Below are 21,964 nucleotides of genomic sequence, written 5' to 3' on the forward strand. Positions count from 1 at the left end.
CTTCCAGGAATGCTTGCGAAGGAGACTCGGCAGACCGCAGTTTGGGGTTTGAGAAGTCAATGAGAGAAATAAAAAAATTCTTCCTTAGTTCATTTTCTCTAAATCTAAAGGCACAACCAAGATTTGACCCAGTCTTCAGTAGCTGAACATGTTATTACTCCAACTGCGTGAATGTGACAAACTGATACGTTGACATTATCATCAAAAACAACTTTACATCAAAGGGATGCCTTTAAAACATTCCCCAACCAGAAACCGTGGATTGATGGCAGCATTCGCGCAAAACTGAAAGCGCGAACCACTGCTTTTAATCAGGGCAAAGTGACCGGAAACATGACCGAATATAAAGTGTAGCTATTCCCTCCGCAAGGCAATCAAACAAGCTAAGCTTCAGTACAGAGACAAAGTGGAGTCGCAATTCAACGGCTCAGACACGAGAGGTATGTGGCAGGGTCTACAGTCAATCACGGACTACAAAAGAAAAATCAGCCCCGTTGCGGATCACGATGCCTTGCTCTCAGACAGACTAAACAAGTTTTTTTGCTCGCTTTGAGGACAATACAGTGCCACTAACACGGCCCGCTACCAGGGCTCTCCTTCACTGCAGCCAACGTGAGTAAAACATTTAAATGTGTTAACCCTCACAAGGCTGCAGGCCCAGACGGCATCCCCGGCCGCGTCCTCAGAGCATGCGCAGACCAGCTGGCTGGTGTTTTTACAGACATATTCAATCAATCCTTATCCCAGTCTGCTGTCCCCACATGCTTCAAGAGGGCCACCATTGTTCCTGTTCCCAAGAAAGCTAAGGTAACTGAGCTAAATGACTACCGCCCTGTAGCACTCACTTCTGTCATCATGAAGTGCTTTGAGAGACTAGTCAAGGACCATATCACCTCCACCCTACCTGACACCCTAGACCCACTCCAATTTGCTTACCGACCCAAAAGGTCCACAGACAACGCAATCGCCATCACACTGCACACTGCCCTAACACATCTGGACAAGAGGAATACCTATGTAAGAATGCTGTTCATCGATTACAGCTCAGCATTTAACACCATAATACCCTCCAAACTCGTCATTAAGCTCGAGACCCTGGGTCTCGACCCCGCCCTGTGCAACTGGGTCCTGGACTTCCTGACGGGCTGCCCCCAGGTGGTGAGGGTAGGTAACAACATCTCCACCCCGCTGATCCTCAACACTGGGTCCTCACAAGGGTGCCAGCCCTCTTCTGTACTCCCTGTTCACCCACGACTGTGTGGCCATGCACGTATCCAACTCAATCATCAAGTTTGCAGACGACACTACAGTGGTAGGCTTGATTACCAACAACGACGAGACGGCCTACAGGGAGGAGGTGAGGGCCCTCGGAGTGTGAGTGCGAGGTTATTTTCCTGACACCAATGTCAACAAAACAAAAGAGATGATCGTGGACTTCAGGAAACAGCAGAGGGAGCAGCCCCCTATCTACATTGACAGGACAGTAGTGGAGAGGGTGGAGAGTTTTAAGTTCCTCGGCGTTCACATCATGGACAAACTGAAATTGTCCACCCACACAGACAGCGTGGTGAAGAAGGCGCAGCAGCGCCTCTTCAAACCTCAGGAGGCTGAAGAAATTCAGCTTGTCACCAAAAACACTCACAAACTTTTACAGATGCACAATCGAGAGCATCCTGTCGGGCTGTATCACCGCCTGGTACGGCAACTGCTCCGCCCATAACCGGAAGGCTCTCCAGAGGGTAGTGAGGTCTGCACAACGCATCACCGGGTGCAAACTACCTGCCCTCCAGGACACCTACACCACCCGATATCACAGGAAGGCCAAAAAGATCATCAAGGACAGCAACCACCCGAGCCACTGCCTGTTCACCCCGCTAACATCCAGAAAGCGAGGTCAGTACAGGTGCATCAAAGCTGGAACCGAGAGACTGAAAAACAGCTTCTATCTCAAGGCCATCAGACTGTTAAACAGCCATCACTAACATTGAGTGGCTGCTGCCAACATACTGACTCAACTCAAGCCACTTTAATAATGGGAAAATTGATGTAATCAATTTATCACTTGCCACTTTATATTATTTATATTAGATAATGTTTACATAAGCTACATTATTCATCTCATATGTATATACTGTACGCCATACCATCTACTGCATCTTGCCATCTTGATGTAATTAGATGTATCACTAGCCACTTTAAACAATGCCACTTCATATAATGTTTTCATAACCTACATTACTCATCTCATATGTATATACTGTACTCTATACCATCTACTGCATCTTGCCATCCTGATGTAATGTATCACTAGCCACCTTAAACAATGCTGCTTTATATGTTTTCATACCCTACAATACTCATCTCATATGTATATACTGCACTCCATACCATCTATTACATCTTGCCTACGCCGTTCGGCCATCACTCATTTATATATCTTTATGTACATATTCGTATTCATTCCTTTACACTTGTGTGTACAAGGTAGTTGTTGTGGAATTGGTCGATTACTTGTTAGATATTACTGCATGGTCGGAACTAGAAGCACAAGCATTTCACTACACTTGCATTAACACCTGCTAACCATGTGTATGTGACAAATACCTTTGATTTGATTTGATGGCCTGCACATGTGAAGTTCGGCGCGAGATGACCTTTAGACCTGAAGATGTGTTTCTAGGCATGAGCTAGCCAAGGACGCCATGACATCGCGAAGCAGTTTCTACTTATCTTCATACTTAACCATCTTTGATTTTACCAACAGATTCACAAAGGACTATTTATTTTATAGAACTTTATTTTTAAAATTAGGAAGGACAATCACACTAATGAATTGGGCAACTCTGAAAAAGCCAAATCAATCATCAAAATCTATCGTTTGTGCTACCAATTTCAACTTTTGCCATTAACTTTCCACCTATACAATCATATACCACTGATGTACCCCATATCCACATCCCCTTCAACACACCCTGCTATGTGCTGTCTGTTTACCAAACAGACAGTATACAAACTATACCTCTGAGTCAGTATAGCCACTGACAGGCACAGACACACTGCTTACAGTCACCTGTTAAAGTCCAGCACAGACACCTAAGGCCTCTGCTGCTGCCTCTGCCAGGCAGAGGGGGAAAATAAGAGAAAAAAAGAGCCTATGAATCATTAACCATTTTGGAAACATTTCAGCTCTGACTGAATTTATATTATTGAACTATTACCTCCAATAGACCAACAGCCACTGGCTATAGATGTTTTTGCTCTGGCATTTCAATCCACCAAAACCACAACCACCCCTTTAGGCAGTCTTCAATATTAATTATAGGCCTATTCATGTATAATACTAGGAAATGCACCATATGTTTATAGCTGTGTTGGTAATGCATTGTTCTGTTCATAACCAGAACATTTTGGAGAGTGAAGCAAGTTTAATTGCAGGTAAAGTGTGTTTGGTATTTTACTCAGAAAGAGATGCATACCCAATCACAATAACATATTACTTGAGTAGACCTCTTACTGCAATGTACCCGTTAACATAACTCCTAACCTAGAGGGTTGATTCCTGTCAGTCAACCTTTGTTCCAGTGTGATTGGGGTCTTTTTGGACAGTCAGGGGTTTTGTAAAAAACCCTCTCTCTCTCATCAGTCATCCACAGGGCAGCCAAAGATTAGATAGGAGGATGAGGGTTTTGTAGAATGTAAGTGGGGGTAGAGCGGTTAAGTGATGCAAACTGTTGACCTGCAAACTTAGCACTAATGAACAGTAGGTAGCACAATGAATGTCCCCACAGACATGTCTCACAGGAACAGCGATACCCAGCAGCGGCATTCCCAGAATCACCTGCCTTCATGTCTAAATATTATCCCATCAGTTTGAACCACAGACAAGCTACAACCAGAATGCCTGACAGGAAAATATGCCCCAAGGTAGCGTGACTTTCACATTTCTAGGAAAACAGAAGACCATGCATACATGTATGACATTCTTTTAATAGCGAACAATTACAAAATTATTTTTTGTACCTTTTTATAATGTGTTATGCCAACAGAGAAAGAAGCATTTTGAAGCACCACATCATACAAGTCACGTCAGGTTCTAGATGTAGAAAAAGGCTAACACACAAATTCTTTTTTTGACGTAAGAGATACAGACAACTCACAGAGGATACATAGTTTTGTACAACTGAGTATGACTTCATATAAGATAAGAAGACTTTTAAAAAGACAAAAGTGTTTGTAAACAAGAGTAACCTAGGTGGGAGTATATGAAGCACCATGTTAGTCCCACCAGCTGCCATTTTTCACTAAGATTCTAATGAACACTATATAAGCACCATATGAGCACCATTCTGATAGAAACATCACAGTTTTGTCCAAACTAATAATAATTCAATAACACTCTTCTAAAGGCAGTACATGGCATATTTATAATCATTTTATAGCATCTTCATCAGCAATGCGTAAACATTAATAAATGCAACTGAAGTTTGGTTTGGCTTGGCCTCTGCCAATCTATGATTTAAATTAGAGAGGAATAAGTTGCTTTCTGTTTGTCTAAGCTAAGGAATGACTTACAACTGTTCTGGTTATGAACAGAACAATGCATTACCAACACAGCTGTAAACATAAGTTGCATTTTCTAGGATAATACAGTACCAGTCAAAAGTTTGGACACACTTACTCTATTCAAGGGTTTTTCTTTATTTTTGTACTATTTTCTAAATTGTAGAATAATAGTGAAGACATAAAAACAATGAAATTACACACATGGAATCATGTAGTAACCAAAAAAGTGTTAATCAAATCAAAATATATTTTATATTTGAGATTCTTCAAAGTAGCCACCTTTTGCCTTGATGACAGCTTTGCACACTCTTGGCATTCTCTCAATCAGCTTCACCTTGAATGCTTTTCCAACAGAAGTTCTCACATATGCTGAGCACTTGATGGCTGCTTTTCCTTCACTCTGCGGTCCAACTCATCCCAAACCATCTCAATTGGGTTGAGGTCGGGTGATTGTGGAGACCAGGTCATCTGATGAAGCACTCCATCACTCGCCTTCTTAGTCAAATAGCCCTTACACAGCCTGGAGGTGTGTTAGGTCATTGTCCTGTTGAAAAACAAGTGATCGTCCCACTAAGCGCAAACCAGATGGGATGGCGTATTGCTGCAGAATGCTGTGGTAGCCATGCTGGTTAAGTGTGCCTTAAATTCTAAATAAATCACTGACATTGTCACCAGCAAAGCACCCCCACACCATATCACCACCTCCTCCATGCTTCACGGTGGGAAACACGCATGCCGAGATTATCCGTTCACCTACTCTGCGTCTCACAAAGACAAGGCGGTTGGAACCAAAAATCTCAAATTTGGACTGTTCAGACCAAAGGACAGATTTACACCGCTCTAATGTCCATTGCTCGTGTTTCTTGGCCTAAGCAAGTCTCTTCATCTTATTGGTGTCCTTTAGTAGTGGTTTCTTTGTAGCAATTCGACCATGAAGACCTGACTCACGCAGTCTCCTCTGAACAGTTGAGGTTGAGATGTGTCTGTTACTTGAACTCTGAAGCATTTATTTGGGCTGCAATTTCTGAGGCTCGTAACTCTAATGAACTTATCCTCTGCAGCAGAGGTAACTCTGGGTCTTCCTTTCCTGTGGCGGTCCTCATGAGAGCCAGTTTCATCATTGACTGCACTTGTAGAAACTTTCAAAGTTCTTGACATGTTCCGGATTGACTGACCTTCATGTCTTAAAGTAATGATGGACTGTCGTTTCTCTTTGCTTATTTGAGCTAGTATGGACTTGGTATTTTACCAAATAGAGCTATCTTGTGTATAGCACCCCTACCTTGTCACAACCCAATTGATTGGATCAAACACATTAAAATAAATTCCACAAATTAACTTTTAACAAGACACACCTGTTAATTGAAATGAATTCCAGGTGACTACCTCATGAAGCTGGTTCAGAGAATGCCAAGAGTGTGCAAAGCTGTTATCAAGGCAAAGGGTGGCTACTTTGAAGAATCTCAAATATATCATATATTTTGGTTACTACATGATTCCATGTGTTATTTCATAGTGTTGATGTCTTCACTATTATTCTACAATGTAGAAAATAGTCAAATATTTTTTTACAAAAATACTCTTGAATGAGTAGGTGTGTCCAAATGTTTTACTGGTACTGTACACAAATAGGCCTATAATAAATGAATATTGAAGATTGTCTAAAGGGGTGATTGTGGTTTTTGTGGACTGACCATTACATGCTATGATCAAGATGCATACTTACAACTGAATTTAATAAAATCTGTAAAATTGCAATTCATGTCTAGTTAGGTGAGAGGAACATAATTTAGTTATCAGAGATTCCACTGGTAATATCATTGGCTACTGGTAGTATCATTGGCTACAATCTAAACCACAAGTAAGTATAAGTGATATTGCATTCATGACCATTATTGAATAAAGCACTAAGTTTAAGTGGTGCAAGGGTAATCAACCTGGTATTGCGATGGAAAATCACTTGTCATTAAAGTACTAAGCCCAAACCATCTGGGCTTGAGTTCTGAGGGTCTGAGGGCCTGGTCTGTGGGTTGAGGCCTGCAGGGTTTCAGCTTCAGTTGGGCCCTCTTTCTTCCCCAGTGCTCCCATCTGTCTCACTCTGAGAGACTGGGATTGTCAGTCACTGTCAAATGCACATAGCTAGTGTTCAGCACGTCATTGGCTCATCTCTCGATGAACTGCAGGTTGATCTCGCTCTCTGGCACCAGCAGTGTCCGGGTCATGGGTTTGACTGCTGCACCACTGCCTTCTGGATCGGGCTTCACATCAAACTGCATCAGAATCTGAGGGGCCCAGGAGAGGGGTTGAGAAAATGAGAGGGCGCCCCTCACATGTACAGTACTTGGAAGAATGGAAGTCCACTATGAGGATAAATGTACTGGGACTCAAAACGCTATGGAAAGGATATGTCATTTCCAGAGAACCTCACTGCCAAAGCCTAGCTGTAAAAGTGACCAAAGATCTACTCACTCGTGCCAGTGCCAGGTAGACCTCCAGCTCTGCGATGCGGCGGCCGATGCAGCTGCGTTTGCCCACGCCAAAGGGCACTGAGGCGTAAGGGTGGTGGCCTTTGTACCGGTTCAGCCAGCGATGGGGCTGGAATGTATCCGGGTTCGGGAAAAATGCTGCATTCCGGGATGTGGCGAAGTGGCAGAGGGTGATCAGAGTCTGGATAGGATAGAATTGTGACATACTGTTGGTAGGAATCAGTTAAAAAACCTTGGTAAAATCCTTCCATTACATATGTTAGCCTTCTTCCCACCTTAATATTACATCAGATTTTTCCAAAAATTTGGACAAAGAAGCACTCAACATCACGTCAACACTTACGTTTTTGGGGAGGAGGTAGTCTCCGACCTGGATGTCTTTGTCAGCAATGACCCTGGCATTGGCCGCAATAACAGGATAAAGTCTGGAGAAGCCAAAACATAACAATGTCGGTGTGACTGATCAGTCTAATGATTGATCGATTGGTTGTAGTTGATTGAATCAGGGTACATAGTTCATTCAAATTGGTAGTGGATGAAATGAGCTCCCCTTAATTATATAATGAGAAGCTATGAGCACTTACCTGAGCACCTCCTTCACCACAGCCCTCATGAGGGGCATGCGAGCCACGTCTACAGCCCCAGGCACCCTCCGACCCCCCATCACGGCCAGTACCTCCTCCCTCAGCGAGACCTGCACCTCGGGGTGCCGAGATAGTTCGTACAGGGACCAGGACATGGTGCTGGAGATCTGAACACACACAGGACACAACAGGTCAGTACGACAGAAAGATCGTTCACCATAAGGTCACTAGCAGTGGATGGAGAGGATAGTGAGCTCCTTACAGCTTAAGAAGAGGTAGTATGCTGTGATTTACTCAATGATATAGTATACTTTTGACTAGGAGTGAGAGGAAATGGAGATGTATGACTATTGGATATTTTATAAACTAATAGTAAAGAGCAGGCTCAAAGATGGAGCGATTAGGACAGAGAAGACAACGAGGAGGGAGAGATGCAAGAGGAAGAAGACATGAGAGATTTTCTTCACCGTGTCCACTCCAGCCAGAAGCATCTCAGTGACGTTGCTGTACACTGTCTTCATGGGCAGCCCTGTGCGGGTCAGGAAGTAGGTTAGATATCGACCCTCCACCTTCTCTCCCCGCGCCACCTTCTCCGCTTCCTCCTTCAGACGCTGGTCAATGTGACCTTTAGCTGCAAGGAGAGAGATCAGGGGTCAGATCAGAGTAAAAAATCTCAGATCTGGGTTCAAATACTATTTTAAATACTTTCAGCGTTTGCTTTAGCCTAACAAATGCCAGATGGGCGGGGCTTGCATTGTTTCCATAGCACCAATCATCAATCAATTCCAGCTGAAGTATTTCAAATAGTTTTTGAACCCAGGTCTGAAGGAGCTCTAGTCCAACTAAGGGAATCTGTACAGCTTGGAAAATAAAAAATAGACCTCCGGGAAAGCTTACTACAGGGATTACAGGTGATGAATGGAAGGCAGCCACACACACTATGGGTCCTATTGCATGGGAACGATTTATAGCAAGTTACTAGAAATCAATCCGTTGAGGGTAACTAACCACTGGGTGTTACGCTCGTCGTTTGAATGAGGAGACCAAGGTGCAGCGTGGTAAGCGTACATCTTTCTTTATTAGATGAACACCAACAAAATACAAAACCGAACGTAACGTTCTGCAGGGCTAGACAGCACAATGCAAAAACAAGATCCCACAATCTCAGGTGGGAAAAAGGGCTGCCTAAGTATGATCCCCAATCAGAGACAACGATAAACAGCTGCCTCTGATTGGGAACCGTACTAGGCCAACAAAGAAATATAAACATAGATTTGCCCACCCAAGTCACACCCTGACCCAACCAAATAGAGAATAAAACAGACTCTCTAAGGTCAGGGCGTGACACTGAGGGCATCTAATAATCATAAGTAGGTCAGTGGGGTTAAATAGATCTAATGTAAGACTAACAGTGACATGCTTACTTATGGACCCTTCCCAACAATGCAGAGAGGAAAAAAAGTATAATAGAAAGATAATAACACAAGGAATAAATACACAATATGTAACAATAGTATGAGGCTATCAAAGATGGCAGCTCACCGAATTGGAAAATGTAGTCCCAGCATTGGCAGAAAGTGTCCCAGGGCATGGGGAACAGCTTGTGTAACCAGGCGGGCATAGCCATGGTGAGGAGTGTCATGACAAACATGGTGTTAATGGACTGGATGAAACACTCTGTCTCTGTGGGAACCACAGGGTCTAGGCAACCAATCTTGGACTCGAACAAGACTGAGGAGATCCCTGCAGAGAGGAAGACAGGCACAGGTCAAGGGTGAGAAGGGTTTGAAGGGCTTTCCGGAAGGGCTTTGTTTTGTTTTCCCTCTGTAATACAGATACAATCAAGCCTATTATAGACTTGTCAGAGTACCCTATCCTACCATACACAAGTAAGTGGTGGTACGGTCCCGTGTGGTGGTAAGGTCCCGTGTGGCTCAGTTGGTAGAGCATGGTGTTTGCAACGCCAGGGTTGTGGGTTCGATTCCCACGGGGGACCAGTACGGAGAATAAATGTATGAAATGTATGCGTTCACTACTGTAAGTCACTCTGGATAAGAGCGTCTGCTAAATGACTAAAATGTAAATGGACTAAACTAGAAGCCCTCAATGCTAATTGACATTGATACAATAAAGTTGCTTCCTGATCTTGTATCTTATTACGGGACTGATCTCAGATAACCTCACACCTGACCTCGGATGCTGAACTCATATGCCACCGTATAAAAACAAAGAGAACAGGTTGAGTGCAAATAGGTCTTACCTTCGAGGCCGAAGCGGTAGAACTCACTGCTGATGTTCGGGACGAGACCGCAGGGGTCCTGGCGCCTGCTGAGGCGGAGCTTAGCAATGAGGTCATCAACAACGGCATTTAGAGTGGTGTCGTAGGCCTCCACCGCCTTTGGATGTAGCATGTGCTTCCCCAGGAGACTCCGCACCGCCTGCCACTCCTCCCCTTCACTGAAGAGAGTAAATGTTACCGTTGCAAAATTCCTGGAACTTTCAATAAATTCCATGGCTTTCCCGAAAATTCCTGTAATAAGGAGGGAATAAGCAGGAAATCCGGAATCCTCCAACCAGGTTTTTTGGAAAAACAGGGAACGAATTTAAAGTTCCCAGCTATTTGCAACCCTAAGTAAGGTAAACAGAAAATAATGTCATCAATGAGTTTGCACAGCAAACATCCAATAGTTTACATGTTTTATACAGGCTGAGCCAACTGTAACTGTAGGCTACTTGATTGAACTGTAATTGAACTGTGAGCATTTTCATATTCCTGCTCATTAGGTTATAACCCATAGGTAATAATAGATCATAGGCTGACATCTGACTCTCTGTCTGTGTCTGTCTGCCTTCTAGACCAATTAGTCCTTTGTCTTAAAAGGATACTTCAGGATTTTGGCAAACTCATGGATACCATTTGTATGTCTCTGCATCCAGTATGAAGGAAGTTTGAGGTAGTTTCGCTAGCCAATGCTAACTAGTGTTAGCACAATGACTGGAAGTCTATGGTAACTGCATGCTAGTTAATACCATAGACTTCCATTCATTGCCCTAAACACTAGTTAGCAAATGTGCTAATGCAAGTTAGCAACTTCCTTCAAACTGCACACAGAGACATGGTATCCACGAGTTCATCAGACTAGGGAAGTAGATAAAGGGCTTCATTGCCAAAATCCTGAAGTATCCCTTTAAGTCTTTGTTTCATCTCTGTTAATCTTTCCTGCTTCCTGTCAACAGCACATGAACCGGATGTCAGAAGAGCTTAGATTAGCATGACAAGCATGGGAGGGGAGACAGCAGAGGAGGAGAGTAATGGTACCCACGCTGTGAGCAGTCCGTAGCCATGACCTCGTTGTTTCCTGTAGTCCTTCCAGGAGGAGAGGTCAGAGCGGATGGGGGTCTTGCCCTCCTGCCTCAGCACTTGCTCAATCAGGGCTGGCTCTGCCACGTGCACCGTCAGGATGGGGCCGAAGCTGGTCTTCCACATCGGCCCATAGCGCTTCACACCCTCAAGCTGGGAGAAGACAACACATTAGTACACAACGCATATAGATGGTATGATTCACTGGAGATGGAACCATCCATAGAATTAGAAATAATCTATTTCTATGGACGTAGCATCAACATGTTGTGAGCAGACCTAGCTACAGTTCTATGACTGTACGTACATGACTGTACATACATACCCCAACCAGAAGCCATGGATTACAGGCAACATCCACACTGAGCTAAAGGGTAGAGCTGCCACTTTCAAGGAGCGGGACTCTAACCCGGAAGCATATAAGGAATCCCGCTATGCCCTCCGACGAACCATCAAACAGGCAAAGCGTCAATACAGGATAAAGATTGAATCGTACTACACCAGCTCCGATGCTCGTCGGATGTGGCAGGGCTTGCAAACTATTACAGACTACTACACCTCCCTCTGAAACTGGATCCTGGACTTCCTGATGGGCCGCCCCCCAGGTGGTAAGGGTAGCAATCAACACATCCGCCACACTGATCATCAACACGGGGGCCCCTCAGGGGTGCGTGTGCTCAGTCCCCTCCTGTACTCCCTGTTCACACATGACTGCATGGCCAGGCACGACTCCAACACCATCATTAAGTTCGCAGGTGGCACAACAGTGGTTGGCCTGATCACAGACAACGATGAGACAGCCTATAAGGAGGTCAGAGACCTGGCCGTGTGGTGTCAGGACAACAACCTCTCCCTCAACGTGATCAAGAGAAAGAAGATGATTGTGGACCACAGGAAAAGGAGGACCGAGCACGACCCCATTCTCATCGACGGGGCTGTAGTGGAGCAGGTTGAGAGCTTCAAGTTCCTTGGTGTCCACATCACTAACAAACTATCATGTTCCAAACACACCAAGACAGTCGTGAAGAGGGCATGAAAAAGATTGACTGAAAAGATTTGGCATGGGTCCTCAGATCCTCAAAAAGTTCTACAGCTGCACCATCGAGAGCATCCTGACTGGTTGCATCACTGCCTGGTATGGCAACTGTTCAGCCTTCGCCCGCAAGGCACTACAGAGGGTAGTGCGTACGGCCCAGTACATCACTGAGGCCAAGCTTCCTGCCATCCAGGACCTCTATACCAGGTGGTGTCAGAGGAAGGCCCCTAAAAAAAGACTCCAGCCACCCTAGTCATAGACTGTTCTCTACCGCACGGCAAGCGGTACCAGAGCGCAAAGTCTAGGTCCAAAAGGCTTCTTAACAGCTTCTACCCCCAAGCCATAAGAATCCTGAACAGCTAATCACATGGTTACCCAGACTATTTGCATCTATGCATAGTCACTTTAACTCTACCTACATGTACATATTACCTCAATTACCTCAATTACCTCGACTAACTGATGCCCCCGCACATTTACTCTGTACCAGTACCCCCTGTATATAGCCTTGCTATTGTTATTTTACTGCTGCTCTTGAATTATTTTTTACTTATCTATTTTTTTACTTAACACGTGTTTTTCTTAAAACTGCATTGTTGGTTAAGGGCCAGTAAGTAAGCATTTCACTAAGGTCTAAACCTGTTGTATTCGGCCCATGTTTTAAATACAATTTCATTTAATTTTAAAGCTGCTGATGTAAAGTGTATGGACAAAATCTGTACAAAAAATGTCAAAGCTTTGGGAGCGCCAGTCAAGCTGTGATAGAAAGCTTGCCTTCTTGCTCCTTGTGCTCCCCATCTACACCTATGAGGCAGCAGGTAAACAGAAAAGTGCCCTAGTGGCCTAAGGCACTTTCCTGCTCAATGCCCTATCAGTGTAAGAGAACTGATGTATGTATACCATTTATCTAACATAGTCTATGCATATGCAACTGCATGTCTGGTGCATTTAGGTCATCACAGTATAGCTTATGTTGGCCCTCTCATTGCTTTTTAATTGCTGGGCAATTACATTACACACTGGTGGTTAAGTTGTACAGTAGCCTACATGTAAGGAGAGGCTGTGACAGAGTGTCTGCCCTACAGCACCATGCCACACCCAACAGCAATGTCATAATCTATCTATTACAAGACAATGTGTGATGACCAGTTAAATCTGCCAATGAAACATTCGTTATGGTATTGCTGTTTATGAGACATTATGAAACACTAATTCCATACATTCACGCGCCTATCTTGCTTTAATATAAAGAAAGTCGTGACTAAAAAGAAAAAAAATGAACAAGTCATCAAAATAATTTACCTGCAGCTCGTGGAGGCGGGACAGTCCCCGTTTGGCGAAGAGGTCCCAGGCAAATTTGGCGACGGTGGGTCCCGGCATTTCCTCCAGGGTTTTCACCCTGTGCGCCGCCTCTGCCTTCTTCCGGCCAACTGAGCTCTCAGCCCAATTGTCCATCCACTTGATCAGCGGGGTCATACTGCGACCAGACACTTTGAGGGCTTGCTGCAGCATCCTTTTTGCTATGTTCATGTACTGGTAGGGAAACAAATGCAAGTCTATCGGGTGTCGGTGCTCATCTTGCACCAAGGCACCAAGACACTATTTATATCGCTCGACCCATGTCGGACTGGGACCTGCGCGACATAGAGTTGTTAAGTTTCTCATTGGGGGCCAATTAAAGCGAATCCTGGCGTCGACCCCACCCAGTGGCAAGGTTTTGGACGCAGTAGGCGTGGACTATTTGGAAGGTGTGTCCAGATCGCAGAAGTCAGACTAGCGCACACATGGAAGGTAAATAATACTTTTTTCTGTATTTTTCTCTAACACCGATGGAGGCTGCCTAGAAATAATTTTCGGGCTAGGCCATTAGGAGGAAATTAATAACAAACAGATAATGCATGATAGAATGCGTTTCCATAAATACAGCCTGGTCTCATACACTTGAAGTAATATAGTAAACGTGATTCCGGGACAATCAAATTAGTATGCTATATTATGTTTGGTATGGTTACATAAGCCAGAAGGTTACATAAGGTAAAAACGAAAGGAGAGTGGTTGATTGGGATGGATGGATGGATGAATAGGTGGGCGTATAACGTGAATGTCTAGCAACCCAAGGGTTGTATGTTTGAATCTCATCATGGACAACCTTAGCATTTGAGCAACTTTTCAGCAACTTACTACATTTTAGCAATTTTGCAACTACTTAGCATGTTAGCTAACCATGACCTTAACCCTTTTAGCTAACCCTTCCCCTAACCTTAACCCTTTAACCGAACTCCTAACCTTAACATTAGCCACAACAAATTGGATTTCGTAACATATTGTACATTTAGCAAATTTGTAACATTGTGCTGGACCACAAGAAGAGTAGCTGCTGTAATTTGTTACAAATCATACGAAATGGATGATGAACATCCACAAATTAATACATACCATATGAAACGTAACGTCATACTAATTGGAGATTTTCTCAAATGTATGTACAGAATAATACAACATTCTCTGAGACCAGGTTGCAGCGGGTGTAGTCTACCATTTCAATGTATTCTACTCCTATTCTATTATGTTAATCTGGTGTGGATAAGTAATTCTACACTTGCATGAGTATGAAACAAACAAGCAATATCAAAATCACATGTCAGGCCGTTTACTAAAGAATATTCGGGTATTCTATAAGGGATATGCTTTCTTTCAATGGGGTTAATGTATTGTATTTCAGTGACTAGAAAAACCCATGACAAATTTTATAAAATGATTGATCCTGACATTTTAGAATGCATTTCCCAGTCCTGTAGGTGTCGAGCAATACGTCTATCCAATTATTGTCGTCTGAATTCAAGGATTCGCTAAAACTGCGAATTATTTGCTCATAAAGGGTCTACTGAGAATGTATTGCAATAGACTACGTGGATTAGGCTACTTGCTGACTCGGGGATTTCCTGTTGGGGCTCGCCTCCGCCATTGCGCGAGCACGAGTGAGAAAATCCTGACCCGCTTTCACTGAAGTGGATGCGTGCCAAGACGCAATGTGTGCGCCTCGCACCATGAAGTAATAGTGATTATAGGCCTACTTGGAATCTGGTTTGACGTTTGCTCTTATGCTTCTATAGTTCAAGCCAGAAAGCCCTTTCCCCGGATGCCATTTTCAGAGAATGATCGAACACTGAAATACCTACGACGCTAACCAAATACAGACACAGATTTGGTCCGCCTTTAGATACTTTTTGTGGCCAATTTGCATGCCCACGCGGCCAGTCAGTGGGAAATCATTAGATATCCTTGGGAAATTATTATTCTAGTAATTTACCTTCTAGTTCCCCAAATTCTAAGATTTTTTAAAACGTTTTTATTTTATTATATCTATTTGAATTGTTCTGCATAAGACTATAAAAACGTGATCGTATATAAATGTAAGCATGGTTTGAAATTATTATATTTTAGTAAAATATTGTATTTGTTTGGGCTTCTTGAGGTGAATTTGCAGTCTACAAGGTATTTGCAGTTCTGTTCCGACCCCCTGACCATCCGCTCAAGAAAAAGTAGGACCGCGGCTGAATCTACACTACATGACCAAAAGTATGTGGGAACCTGCTCATCGAACATCTCATTCCAAAATCATGGGCATTAATATGGTCCCCCTTTTGCTGCTGTAACAGCCTCCACTCTTCTAGGGAGGCTTTCCACTAGATGTTGGAACATTGCTGCAGGGACTTGCTTCCATTCAGCCACGAGCATTAAGTGAGGTCGGGCACTTATGTTGGGCAATTAGGCCTGGCTCGCAGTTGGCATTCCAATTCATCCCAAAGGTGTTTGATGGGGTTGAGGTCAGGGCTCTGTGCAGAACAGCCCTAGACCATTATTCCTCATGCACCAAACTTTACAGTTGACATTATGCATTCGGGCAGGTAGTGTTCTCCTGGCGTCCGCCAAACCCAGATTCATCCGTCGGACTGCCAGATGCTGAAGCGTGATTCATCACTCCAGAGAACGCGTTTCCATTACTCCAGAGTCCAATGGCGGCGAGCTTTGCACCACTCCAGCTGACGCTTGGCATTGATGTTGCTTCCAGAGGCAGTTTGGAACTCGGTAGTGAGTGTTGCAACTGAAGACAGACGATTTTTACTTGCTTAAGCACTCACGGCCCCGTTCTGTGAGCTTGTGTGGCCTACCACTTCGTGGCTGAGCTGTTGTTGCTCATAGACGTTTCCACTTCACAATAAGAACGCTTACAGTTTACCGGGGCAGCTCTAGCAGGGCAGAAATTTGATGAACTGACTTGTTGGAAAGGTGGCATCCTATGATGGTGCCACGTTGAAAGTCACTGAGCTCTTCAGTAAGGCCATTCTACTGCCAATGTTTGTCTATGGAGATTGCATGGCGGTGTGCTCGATTTTATGCACCTGTCAGCAATGTGTGTGGCTGAAATAGCTAAATCCACTTATTTGAAGGGGTGTAAAAGAAAAATCGAAAGTAATATGGATTGTCCCAGAGCCTTTAGTAGGTTATTTAGTATTTATTAGGTCCCCATTCCTTGGATCCAAACAGGATTAAAACAATTACATCACAACAAAACAACAGCCTACAATACTTCATACACACATTATTACATTCTTACTCAATTATTATTAGAAATGTACAATACTACAATATTACAATGTGTTTGTTTGTAAAGTGCGTGTGTTAGAATGTGTGTGTGTGTTTGTCTCCTTTTTTATTTATTTTTTATTTTATTTATTAGGATTCCCATTAGCTGGCGCCAAGGGCAACAGCTAGTCTTACAAAAGACTTTACAATTGCCATACATTAAAAAACATTAACATGTAGTGTGTGTGCATCTGTCAGTTACACATACATGTCAGTACATACACACAACAAGTAGGTCACATGGGGGAAAGCCATTGTGCTGTGAGGCATGTCTGGTGGGGTAAGTGTGTGTGTGCTTTGTAAGTTGACTATGCAAACAATTTGGATTTCCAACACATTGTTTCTTAGAAAAAGAAGAAGTGATGCAGTCAGTCTTTCCTCAACGTTTAGCCAAGAGAGACTGGCATGCATAGTATTAATATTAGTCCTCTGATTACAATGAAGAGCAAGATGTGTGGCTCTGTTCTGGGCCAGTCGCAGTTTAACTAGGTCTTTCTTTGCAGCACTTGACCATATGACTGGACCATAATCAAGATAAGATAAAACTAGAGCCTGCAAGGCTGGCTTTGTTGAGTGTGTGGTCAAAAAAGCAGAGCATCTCTTTATTACAGACCTCCCCCATCTTTACAACCATTGAGTCTATGTTTTGACCATGACAGTTTACAATCTAAGGTAACACCAAGTCATTTAATCTCCTCAACTTGTTCAACAGCCACACCATTCATTATCAGATTAAGGAGAGGTCTAGAATTTAGGGAATTATTGGATGTGGATGCGGGTACGCAGACCCACGAGCCGATGCAGCCCCTCATGATTTCAGTTTTTTTGTGGCCCCCACCCCCATCAAAGTCTCCCTTCCCTGGTCAATCATTACACCAAGCAGTTTAGTGTCCTCAACTTGCTCAATTGCCACATTATTCATTACAAGATTTAGATGCGGTTTAGCGAATGATTTGGCCCAAATACAATGCTTTTATTTATTTTATATTTAGGACCAGCTTATTTGTAGCCATCGATTGTAAAACTGACTGCAGCTCTTAAAGTGTAGCAGTGATTTCGCTTGTTGTGGTAGCTGACGTATAATGTTGAATCATCAGCGTACATAGGCTTTACTCAAGGCTAGTTGTAGGTCTGTCACATCTGTCGTCAGGAATGGACCAAGGCGCAGCGGGTTGCGTGTTCAACAACATATTTATTAAAGGACGTTGACCACGGAAAACAAGAAAATACAGCAACACGACAGGAACAGTTTTGCAGGCTAACAAAACGCAGTGCAAAAACAACTACCCACAAACCACAAAGACAAACACACCCTACTATATAGGACTCCCAATCAAAGGCAACTCAACACACCTGCCTTCAATTGGGAGTCCAACCCCAATTAACTATACATAGAACCACAGACATAGACCAGTGACAAACCCCATACACATACATCAACTCCCCTCTGCCACGTCCTGACAAAACTACAATAACCAAATATCCTCTATACTGGTCAGGACATGACAAGGTCATTAGTAATAGGCTTCCATTAAAGAACACCCTCTGTGTGGCAGACAATGTAAAGCCATACCACACCTGTTTTTTCAGCAGCAAACTATGATTGATAATGTCAAAAGCTGCACTGAAGTCTAACAAAACAGCTCCCATAATTTTCTTTATATCGATTTCTTTCAGCCAATCATCAGTCACTTTTTGGGTCCCTAAGCAAGATTTGGTTGCAATTTTACACATTTTGCCATGTGCATAGGATATCTGAGTGAGAGGGACTAACAAAATCAATGGGGACGCCTGGAGGTCAGGGCCCCTGATTACTCAGCCATGATTGCTCCAAATGTTTAGATAGCTGGCTAGACTAACTTACCTATCAATCTATAAAATGTTAGCTGACATGGGCTAATTGAGTGACTGTCAGTGATTGACATGAGGAAAACTGCTGATGCAATCCCAAATTTGAATATTGCACCTTGTGTATTCCACTATTCTAACAACTTCAATTGAAGTTATACGCCCCAGTATAAGACAATTGCCCTCATATTTGAGAGACACTGGCGATTTCATAAAACAATTCAAAATTTGTGATGTTTACTTGGATATCTCTCATCGCCCATTAGTGTATAAAGAAAAAACATGACAAAAGACTGAAGGAATTCAAGTTATTTTTTTAACAGAGAGGGGACACAACACATTCTACAGGTTTTTTGTTGAACCTGGCAACTATCCTCCAGTACAAATATATATATATATTACACAGTTGAAGTTTACATACACTTAGGTTGGAGTCATTAAAACTCATTTTCCTACCACTCCACAAATTTCTTGTTAACAAACTACAGTTTTGGCAAGTCGGTTAGGACATCTATTTTGTGCATGACACAAGTAATTTTTCAAACAATTGTTTACAGACAGATTATTTCACTTATAGTTCACTGTATCACAATTCCAGTGGGTCAGAGTTAACATACACTAAGTTCACTGTGCCTTCAAACATCTTGGAAAATTCCAGAAAATTATGTCACGGCTTTAGAAGCTTCGGATAGGCTAATTGACATTGTTTGAGTCAATTGGAGGTGTACCTGTGGATGTATTTCAAAGCCATCCTTCAAACTCAGTGCCTCTGCTTGATATCATGGGAAAATCAAAAGAAATCAGCCAAGACCTCCAAATTGTAGACCTCCACAAGTCTGGTTCATCCTTGGGAGCAATTTCCAAACGCCTGAAGGTACCACGTTCATCTGTACAAACAATAGTACGCAAGTATAAACACCATGGGACCACGCAGCCGTCATACCGCTCAGGAAAGAGACACATTCTGTCTCCTAGAGATTAACATACTTTGGTGCGAAAAGTGCAAATCAATCCCAGGACAACAGCAAAAGACCTTTGAAGATGCTAGAGGAAACAGGTACAAAAGTATCTATATCCACAGTAAAACGATTCCTATATCAAATCAAATCGAATCAAATTAATTTATATAGCCCTTCGTACATCAGCTGATATCTCAAAGTGCTGTACAGAAACCCAGCCTAAAACCCCAAACAGCAAGCAATGCATGTGAAAGAAGCATGGTGGCTAGGAAAAACTCCCTAGGAAAAACTCCCTAGAAAGGCCAAAAACCTAGGAAGAAACCTAGAGAGGAACCAGGCTATGAGGGGTGGCCAGTCCTCTTCTGGCTGTGCAGGGTGGATATTATAACAGAACATGGTCAAGATGTTAAAATGTTCATAAATGACCAGCATGGTCAAATAATAATAATCATAGTAGTTGTCGAGGGTGCAACAAGCACGTCCGGTGAACAGGTCAGGGTTCCATAGCCGCAGGCAGAACAGCTGAAACTGGAGCAGCAACACGGCCAGGTGGACTGGGGACAGCAAGGAGTCATCATACCAGGTAGTCCTGAGGCATGGTCCTAGGGCTCAGGTCCTCCGAGAGAAAGACAGAAAGAGAGAAAGAGAGAATTAGAGAGAGCATATTTAAATTCACACAGGACACCGGATAAGACAAGAGAAATACTCCAGATGTAACAGACTGACCCTAGCCCCCCCGACACATAAACTACTGCAGCATAAATACTGGAGGCTGAGACAGGAGGGATCAGAAGACACTGTGGCCCCATCCGCTGATACCCCCGGACAGGGCCAAACAGGCAGGATATAACCCCACCCACTTTGCCAAAGCACAGCCCCCACACCACTAGAGGGATGTCTCCAACCACCAACTTACCGTCCTAAGACAAGGCCGAGTATAGCCCACAACACAACCTGAAAGGCCGCACAGCAAGGAAGAAGCCACTGCTCCAAAACTGCCACAAAAAAGCCAGACTACGGTTTGCAACTGCTCATGGGAACAAAGATCGTACTTTTTGGAGAAATGTCCTCTGGTCTGATGAAACAAAAATAGAACTGTTTGGCCATAATGACCATCATTATGTTTGGAGGAAAAAGGGGGATGCTTGCAAGCCGAAGAACACCATCCCAACCGTGAAGCACGGGGTGGCAGCATCATGTTGTGGGGGTGCTTTGCTGCAGGAGGGACTGGTGCACTTCACAAAATAGATGGAATCATGAGGATGGACAATTATGAGGATATATTTAAGCAACATCTCAAGACATCAGTCAAGAAGTTAAAGCTTGGTTGCAAATGGGTCTTCCAAATGGACAATGACCCCAAGCATACTTCCAAAGTTGTGGCAAAATGGCTTAAGGACAACAAAGTCAAGGTATTGGAGTGGCCATCACAAAGCCCTGACCTCAATCCCATAGAAAATGTGTGGGCAGAACTGAAAAAGCGTGTGTGAGCAGGGAAGCCTACAAACCTGACTCAGCTACACCAGCTCTGTCAGGAGGAATATGCCAAAATTCATCCAACTTATTGTGGGAAGCTTGTGGAAGGCTACCCAAAATATTTGACCCAAGTTAAACAATTTAAAGGCAATGCTACCAAATAATAATTGAGTGTATGTAAACTTCTGACCCACTGGGAATGTGACGAAATAAATAAAAGCTGAAATAAGTAATTCTCTCTATTATTCTGACATTTCACATTCTTAAAATAAAGTGGTGATCCTTACTGACCTAAGACAGGGAATTTTTACTAGAACTAAATGTCAGGAATTTATTTTAAATGTATTTGGCTAAGGTGTATGTAAAATTCAGACTTCAACTGTATGTATATATATTGTTACTATTTGATACTATTTACAAAATCATGGTGTGGCTATGGGCTGCATTTGACCTCCTGACCATGCATGTCTATTTATGGGTTATCTGGAAGACAAGTTTATTTGGCACGAAAACCCTTTCTCCCAACATATACTTACAGTGCATTTGGAAAGTATTCACACCCCTTCATTTTTTCCACATTTCCGTTAAGTTACAGCCTTATTCTAAAATTGATTAAATTAAAAAAAAAATCTCAATCTACACGCAATACCCCATAATGACAAAGCGAAAACAGGTTTTTAGATATCCACCTGTGGTAAATTCAAATGATTGGACGTGATTTGGAAAGGAACACACCTGTCTATATAAAAGTCCCACAGTTGACAGTGCATGTCAGAGCAAAAACCAAGCCATGAGGTCGAAGGAATTATCTGTAGAGCTCCGAGACAGAATTGTGTCGAGGCACAGATCTGGAGAAGGGTAACAAAACATTTCTGCAGCGTTGAAGGTCCCCAAGAACACAGTGGAACCACCAAGACTCTTCTTAGAGCTGTCAACCAGGCCAAACTGAGCAATCGGGGGAGAAGGGCCTTGGTCAGGGAGGTGACCAAGAATCCGATGGTCAG

At 43.3% G+C, this 21,964-nt stretch overlaps 1 protein-coding gene across 1 annotated transcript; it reads right to left on the reverse strand.

Moving 5' to 3' along the window:
- Nucleotides 1–6,043: 6,043 nt before the first annotated feature.
- LOC106565446 (25-hydroxyvitamin D-1 alpha hydroxylase, mitochondrial) lies at nucleotides 6,044–13,676 on the reverse strand. The gene is made up of 9 exons (XM_014132592.2): nucleotides 13,333–13,676; nucleotides 10,957–11,147; nucleotides 9,894–10,090; nucleotides 9,176–9,376; nucleotides 8,101–8,264; nucleotides 7,634–7,800; nucleotides 7,393–7,474; nucleotides 7,033–7,230; nucleotides 6,044–6,845 (listed from the first exon to the last, which is right to left on the reverse strand). The coding sequence occupies exons 1-9, from the start codon at nucleotides 13,558–13,560 to the stop codon at nucleotides 6,726–6,728; spliced, it is 1,548 nt and encodes a 515-aa protein (XP_013988067.1). The 5' UTR covers nucleotides 13,561–13,676; the 3' UTR covers nucleotides 6,044–6,725.
- Nucleotides 13,677–21,964: the final 8,288 nt, after the last annotated feature.

The sequence above is a fragment of the Salmo salar genome, chromosome ssa12 (assembly GCF_905237065.1).
Source record: "Salmo salar chromosome ssa12, Ssal_v3.1, whole genome shotgun sequence".
Classification (NCBI taxonomy): Eukaryota; Metazoa; Chordata; class Actinopteri; order Salmoniformes; family Salmonidae; genus Salmo; species Salmo salar.

Bases quoted from the DNA above. Each gene is read 5' to 3' on its own strand.
- LOC106565446 (XM_014132592.2), bottom strand. From the start codon at position 13,560: ATGAACATAGCAAAAAGGATGCTGCAGCAAGCCCTCAAAGTGTCTGGT. The intron at 9,377-9,893 runs GTAAGACCTATT...TCCTCTCTGCAG, and splicing joins CTACCGCTTCGGCCTCGAAG to GGATCTCCTCAGTCTTGTTC. The intron at 6,846-7,032 runs GTGAGTAGATCT...TGGGCCCCTCAG, and splicing joins TCTACCTGGCACTGGCACGA to ATTCTGATGCAGTTTGATGT.